The sequence below is a fragment of the Trichechus manatus genome, unplaced genomic scaffold (assembly GCF_000243295.1).
Source record: "Trichechus manatus latirostris isolate Lorelei unplaced genomic scaffold, TriManLat1.0 scaffold00113, whole genome shotgun sequence".
NCBI lineage: Eukaryota > Metazoa > Chordata > Mammalia > Sirenia > Trichechidae > Trichechus > Trichechus manatus.
Window position 1 is genome coordinate 3,573,773 of NW_004444049.1, and position 7,725 is coordinate 3,581,497.

At 49.4% G+C, this 7,725-nt stretch overlaps 1 protein-coding gene across 5 annotated transcripts in view; it reads left to right on the forward strand.

Annotated features, from left to right (window-relative positions):
* KMT5B (lysine methyltransferase 5B) overlaps window positions 1-2,229 on the forward strand; it is a 56,530-nt gene extending 54,301 nt beyond the window's left edge. For all 5 annotated transcript variants that reach the window (XM_023738147.1, XM_012557678.2, XM_023738146.1 and 2 more), the window contains one exon: window positions 173-2,229. In XM_023738147.1, the coding sequence (XP_023593915.1) occupies window positions 173-1,650 (1,478 nt within the window). In that variant the 3' untranslated portion in view covers window positions 1,651-2,229. The remainder of the gene's footprint in view (window positions 1-172) is intronic.
* Window positions 2,230-7,725: the final 5,496 nt, after the last annotated feature.

The following is a 7,725-nucleotide window of genomic DNA, read 5'->3' on the forward strand; positions in this document are numbered from 1 at the left end:
GAAAAATGGGGCCGGGAATGCTTATGTGCCGCGGGGCTGCCCCAGTGGTCTGGTTTCCGTATCCATGCGGACGGGTGCTAACGGTCTGGTCTGGGGCATTGTTTTGTTGAACACTGCTGTGTTACTAAGGCTATCGTTCATTTTTTTTTTTTTTTTTTTTTAAATCTTGCAGCTTCTAATCGAAAATCTTCAGTTGGTGTGAAAAAGAACAGCAAGAGCAGAACGTTAACCAGGCAGTCTATGTCAAGAATTCCAGCTTCTTCCAACTCTACCTCATCTAAACTAACTCACATAAATAATTCCAGGGTACCAAAGAAACTGAAAAAGCCTGCAAAGCCTTTACTTTCAAAGATAAAATTAAGAAATCATTGCAAACGGCTGGAGCAAAAGACTGCTTCCGGAAAACTTGAAATGGGAAACTTAGTACTTAAGGAGCCTAAAGTAGTTCTGTACAAAAATCTGCCCATCAAGAAAGACAAGGAGCCGGAGGGACCAGTACAAGCTGGAGCGGCCGGCGGGTGCTTGACGAGACACGCGGCGCGAGAACACAGACAAAACTCCGCGAGAGGTGCTCGGGCGCGGGCCGAGGGCTCGCCCTGCTCTTACGTCACGCGGCGGGCCGTGCGGACGCGGATGAGCCTGAAGGAGGCCTCTGACCTCAAGCCGGACCCAGACGGAGTGGACGGCCTCCGAGACGGCGCGGCGGCACCGCGCGCGGACGGGGGTGAGCAGCCAGCCCCCGGGCTGCAGGAGGAGGACCTGGCTCCTGAGAGCGCGCAGAAGGGGGACACGAAGTGCCCCAAGAGTGACACTGGCATGTCGAGAAAGAAATCACGCCAGGGAAAGCTTGGGAAGCAGTTTGCCAAGATGGAAGAGTCTGCTCCGGGGCGTGATTCGCCCGGGAAGGACAGCGTGGGGCCAGACGTGCCGGGCTTCCATTCTGACCAGGGTGAGCGCAGTGGCCCAGGGGGTGCGCCTGCGGGCTACACGGACTGCGCGCCCTCGCCCGTCGGGTGTTCGATCGTCACGTCAGACAGCTTCAAAACAAAAGACAGCTTTAGGACTGCGAAAAGCAAGAAGAAGCGGCGAATCACACGGTATGACGCCCAGTTAATCCTGGAGAACAACTCTGGGATTCCCAAATTGACTCTTCGCAGGCGTCACGACAGCAGCAGCAAGACAAACGACCAAGAGAAGGATGGGATGAATTCCTCAAAAATCAGCATCAAGTTAAGTAAAGACCATGAAAATGATAATAACCTCTATGTAGCGAAGCTAAATAACGGATTTAGCTCAGGATCAGGCAGTAGTTCTACAAAATTAAAAATCCAGCTGAAACGGGACGAGGAGGGTCGGGGGTCGTACGCAGAGGGCCTTCATGAGAACGGGGTGTGCTGTGGCGACACCCTCTCTCTCCTGGAGTCCCGGATGGAAGTCGACGACTACAGTCAGTACGAGGAGGAGAGTAGCGATGAGTCCTCCTCCTCCGGGGGCGGCGGGGAGGAGGGGGACTATGATGACGACTTTGAGGATGACTTCATCCCTCTTCCCCCGGCTAAGCGATTGAGGCTAATCGTCGGGAAGGACTCTATCGATATTGACATTTCTTCCAGGAGAAGAGAAGACCAGTCTTTGAGGCTCAACGCGTAAGCGCTCGGTCTTGACCCAGGATAACTAAAGAAATAAAAAATCCCAGTCAATTATCCCTCAACGGAAATATTTCAGCGGCAGCACTTCCGCGGTCTCTTTCCGCACAGCATGATCCTGCAGACCGCGTGCAGCGTGCTGACTCTCCTGAAGGCTGATCTGTGCACATTTTTATTGTACTTTTTAACTAGGCTTCTTATGTGCAATTCTGAGTTCGAGGTAAAGCCCTGTTGTAAAATAAAGGCTCGAGCAAAATTGTACAGCGATCAACTTTCCACACAGGACATTGAAAACAATAATGTGGCTACACAATTCTTTTTAACTCTGAGAGCATCGGTGGCTCTTTAAATATGACTAAACAATGAATCATAGCAGCATATTAAGGTTTCCTAGTATATGCTAATATCACCAGCAATGATCTATGGCTTTTTGATTTAGTTGCTACACGTTCCCCCGCTTTGGAGTTAACGTCAGTTTCACACTGTTTGCTGGCTCAAGTGCACTGTTTGTGGTCTTTGTTAAAGTAGCAAACCATGGGTCGGGAGTCAGATTGGTTTCTTTTTTAAAAAAAAAAAAAAAAAAGTACAATGACATGTGTGACCGCTGACTCTTGAGTACACGGTGTGTACAAGGGTGGCGTGTGCAGGGTGAGTTTCATGCAGCGTATTTATTGCTTGTCGTGTAAATTAAAGACCTTGTATTTAACACTTTTCAATCCTTTTAGATAAAATTGTTTTTTGCAAGAATGATTGGTGCTTATTTTTTCAAAAATTTGCTGTGAACAATGTGATGACAACAAGCAGCGTTTAATGAACTACAGCTCTCGATTCGGTTCTTCACGTCTTCTGTCGCACTTGTAAAATGCTACAAGGAATATTAAAAAAATCTATTCACTTTAACTTATAATAGTTTATGAAATAAAAACATGAGTCACAGCTTTTGTTCTGTGGTAACCTATAAAAATGTTTGTCTCGGAAATTCAATGTAAAGAACTGAAAACAATGTATATGTTGTAAATATTTGTGTGTTGTGAGAAATTTTTGTCATAAGAAATTAAAAGAACTTACCAGGAAGGTTTTTAAGTTTAGAAATATTCATGCCAATAAAATAGGAAATTATAAATAGTTTTAAGCACTGCATCAGTGGGAGTTCCTGGCTTGTGTTAGTTTATGTATGAAAATATCTAAGAGTCTTTGATGATATTAATCAGTTAAACAAAAGAGGAGTCAGATTTGTTTTTTGAAGCACTTTGAGAAATTAATTTTAAGTAACTTAATGAGCAAATTTTGGATTCCTACTTTATGTTCAACACCAGACTATTTCCTGATTTCTCTGGATTACTTACAAATCATTGAAGAAAAAATTGGGGGACATAAATCTGTGGCAGGTGTTTGATGCCAGTGAGTCTCTGTTTCTGGGAAACGTGAATGAACACGTGCTTTCAGGCAGATACACGGTGTTCCTAGAGAACCAACCGGGGGTTTCGCGTGGTGTCTTAGAAAAGTAGCACGTTTGAAATACAAAAAGGAAGCCTGCAGTGACGTCACGTCCGGTGGCGAGTTCTCAGAGCTCACTGTCATTGCTAACTGATTCCTACCACTTCCAGGTTCTGGGGACATGATTTAGATTCAGTTTCTTAAAACGATTGCCAGTCGATGACAAATAGAAATTAATAATATTCCTAAAAGTGTTTCCGATTTAGATTTTCTTTTTCTCCTTGGCTCTCCAAGGAGGTACTTGTGTAGTCTCGTGCGGTCGCATCCTTACTTGTGTGGTGCAGTTTAATCGCTCAGGTATTGATTCGGAAGCATGTGGTAGACTTGGTCCCCACACTCACCCCCCCTTTTGCCGCATTTAGAAACGTTAGCTTCGCACAGCACGACACCGCGCGGTCCCAGGAGCCGCAGGCCCAGGGTACTGGGCGCACTTTGCAGCCCATGCCCAGTCCCCCGGCTGTCCCTGTGTGGGGAGGTGTGAGACCCCTGCTGCTGAGGAGAGGTGAAGGTTAGATCCTGCGTCTGGGAAATAGCAGAGAGCAGGGGGCCACCTCTCTCGTGCCCACCTGAGCTCGGGGTGGTCTGAAAAGGGTCAGACTAAATTCTTGAACTGCTTTCTTTGAGTACCAGCAATAGCCATTTCGGGAATTTCCATCTTAATGGAAAAAGTAACAAAACATCACATTTCCCATTTTTCTGCCTAATTTTTAGTAATTTATTTATGGTGTTTTAATTTTATTGTGGCCTCATCTGTGGAGGCTGACCTTCCCGTGGGTCTCAGAGCAGTGACGTTTGGTGACACGTCACTGCGTCTCAGGAGTCGGTATGCACAAGCACTCAGCAGCCACTGTTGATGCCTTCTAGAGAAACCTAACCTCCGTTTGTTTATGGTCGGGGCCTCGGGACTGTTCTGGACCTGCTGTCAAACTTGACCGTGTGGAGTGGCCAAGTCCGCACACTCTTGACCAGTCTGGAAGAGGTTGCATTCAATAAAACTTTCAGCTTGAACTTATGCAATGATTGGTAAAGATTTTGGCATTGTACGAATTAGGAAATGATCATAGAAATATATGTGAAGTATTCAATTTTCAATCATTTTTCAAATTACTGTGTTTTAAATTGTTTTGCTGAGTTGTAATACTTTTGAGATACAGTGTATTCCTTGTACTGAAAGAATGAAAAAGGACTTTTTCAGCATTTGAGGTAAGTTCTTTAACGTTTCATTAAAAACATTTTTTACAACTATTTTGTACATGCACTTGCAGTATTGAGGTTAATCATTTTAATAAATTCGGAAATTAAAACAATTTGGCCAGTGTTCACTGTATCTGAGAGGAAAAAAAAAAAAAGCGGTAGCTTTCTCCGCGAGGTTTTTATGTGAAGCAGAATTTGTAAAATCAAGTTTCTAAAGCTTTCCAGTGTCTCTTGAATTCTCTGGGCTCTGGTCAGAGTTTAAAGGACGGACGTTGCTTTTGAACTACATCCCCTCCTAGCCCTTGAACCCGAGAAGTCCTCAGAGTGGATCAGAATGGCATTTGAGGGCCCTTGGCAACCCAATTGTGAATGGTCTCTGATCACTCAGGGTTTTTTCCCTGCCAGATTGGCCGGGACCCACATACCAGAACGGGCATGGGTCCTTCTTCCTGGTTCCTGTTGCATAACCTAGTCAGAGGAAAGGTGGCTGGCTGAGGAGGCAGGACGCCGGAGTGACCCTGAGCAAGCTGGGCCAGCTCCAAGCCTCGTTTCCTGGCGCCGAGCACAGGCCTCAGGCATTGCTGTGGCCAGGTAGGGACACCCAGTCCCGTCACCAGTGAATGTCAGGATGTACTGTGTCCACACGGGACAAGGGCATCAGGGTGAGCGGTGCACACAGCTGACCCTTCCCATTAGCGTGGCTGCCGAGTACTCCGGCCTCTTAACTAGAGTCTGGGTTTTCTCAGAGTTACTCCTGTCCAATAGCCAGGGGCAGCTCACAGGAGGGCAGCATGCTGCCAGAGCCCTTTGTGATTTCTACCTCTCAAGTGCCATCCCGTTCTCTGCCGCAGAACCCAGTGTCCCTCTCAGCAAGATAACAAGCCACCGACCTCGAGGGAGCTCCTGTAGCCCCAGGGTTCTGGTAAGCATAACCCTGGCACCAGGAAGGGTGGCGTCTCCCAGGAATGGCACTCCATCTTCAGAGCCCCTGCCACTCACTGTTGCGGGGAGACTCACAAGTCTTCCTGGAAACAGCCGGAAAGATGCTCATCTGAAGGGTGGGACACACTGCAGTCGCAGAGACGACTCTGGTCATGCTCCTAGACACGCCCACCTATTAGAACCTGCTTCCCACTGGTCAGTGGGCGGGTTTCTGATCAGCTGCAGTGCACAGGGACCGCCAGCTTGGGGTGCCCCCCTGTGGAGTCTGGGTCAGTGCACCAGAGGCAGCGGGAGGCCCCAGCCTGAGTCACGATCGATCGTTCAGGAAGTGTTTGCTGAGCCCTTACTGTGCATCAGGCACTGGGGTGGGGCGGAGGTGTGAGCCTGCCGTGTGGGGTGAGAGAACCAGGGGAGGACAGCCCTGGGCCCCCCTCACCTCGGCCAGGACGGTGCAGGAGTGGACAGCCCAGGGTGCTGCTCGAGGTAACTGGTGACCGTGAAGAGCCCAGGTTGGGTCGGCGGTTCAGGGTGGAGGAGAGGTTTGGCCCTGATGGGGGAAAAGGGTGGCATCTGGGGGAGGAGGGGGGTTAAGAGGTGATTCATTTTGCTTGGTTTTTAAAATAACAGACAAGCAATTTCTAGCAGAGTCCCTGAACAGTGAAGTGAGGGCATTGTCCAGAGTCCAGAAGTGGGGTGAGGTCTCCCCAGGTAACAAGAGGCAGAGAAGGTTGTGGATGCAGCTGGGGGAGTCATCATCTGTCCCTGGATTTCTAGTTTGTAAAGGAGGAGGCAAGCTTGTCTCCTGAGGGGGAGGAGGAGATGAGGTCCCCAGACTTGGAGAAGATTTGAAATAGAGAATGGGGAGAAGCAAAGCCACTGCGGAAACCTAGGCACATTTATTCCAGAAATCCTTAGTGATCGCTCTCTAGGTAGCAGATGGTGGTGTGGGTGCCCACGGGGCAAAGGTGGGCGCTGGACTGTGAGCAGCACCTATGTGCAGTGGGAGGCACACGCGGCGTCCGTGGGGTCAGACAGGTCAGGGGCAGGCGAGGGACCAGGGGGCGGAAGTCAGGAGGTGAGGCCTGCAGGACGCTGTTACCAGAGAACAAGTGGAGCTCAAGTTGAACAAGCAAATGGAGGAGGCAGGAGCTGGCCCTGAACTTCTCCAGTCCTGATGGGGGTGTGGGCGTCAGCAGCTGAAGGAGGGAAAGTCCCTGGAGAGGAGGGTAGAGTTCTGAGAGACCAGGACGTTAAACAGAACTGAAGTCACCCATGGTGACGGCCGACAAGCCCTCACTGAGGTCCCCAGGGGCATTCAAGCATGCCCCTCCTTCTGGAGCTTAAGCTCTAGGGGGGCGCCACACCCCACACGGCGAGACAGACAAGAAACGTGCACCCGGGAGGGATCCACAGGGCTTCTGTGGGGACAACAGGGGACGCTCTAAAACACGTGGTCGGGACCCCCTGAGCCTCACAGGCCGGGTAAGTGAATGCTTGGGACATATTTTCTGAATGAATGAATCAATGAGTAAATCAGCTGCCTGTGGTCACAAGCTCCTGGTGAGCAGAGCCAAACATCAACCTCAAATCTGACACCAAAGTCCAGCTTGACTTGGAGCCTGTCCAGACCCCAGTGCCCAGCCACACGCTCTGCAGGTCCGCCTGAGTCACGTGGTTACACCATAGGCAGGTGACTTCTGGAAGCCTCTATCTTGTGAGAAGTCCTGGGGTGACAAATAGGAATCATTGCTTCTTACCTCCTTCCCGGCCAGTTATCCGGGGCCAGGAGAAGTTTGTCTAACATTATCGTGTAGATAAGCCAGAGCATCCACCCTATCACCCAAAGGGACTCAGGGAGCTGCAAGGAGTGGGCAGCGACGGCCACCTCCCAGCGCTTGGTGTGTTTACCTACCTGGGATCTCGAAGGGAGCGGGCTTTTCTTTAACTGAAAAAGTGAGTCAAACGAGCATACTTAGAGATACCAAAAAAAAAAAAAAAAGAAGAAGAACGAAACTCATGGCCGTGGAGTCAATTCCAACTCATAGCGACCCTATAGGACAGAGTAGAACTGCCCATAGGGTTTCCAAGCAGCGGCTGGTAGATTCAAACTGCCAACCTTTCGGTTAGCAGCTGACCTCTTAACCACTGTGCCAGGACTCCTGCCCTACCTAGAGATGGAGAGAAAAAATAGTCCAAGCTTTTCTCCAGCCTGGTGAGACGCCGGACTCTGCTATTTTGATAGTGACTTTACACAATTCTAAAGGAGCCCCAGTGACACAGAGGTTAAAGTGCTCGGCTGCCAACTGAAAGGTCTGCGGTTGGAAGCCACCAGCCGATCTGCGGGAGAAAGACCTGGTGATCTGCTTCCGTGAAGATTACAGCCTTGGGAATCCCACAGGGCAGTTCTACTCTGTCCTATAGGGTTGCTGTGAGTTGGAATTGACTC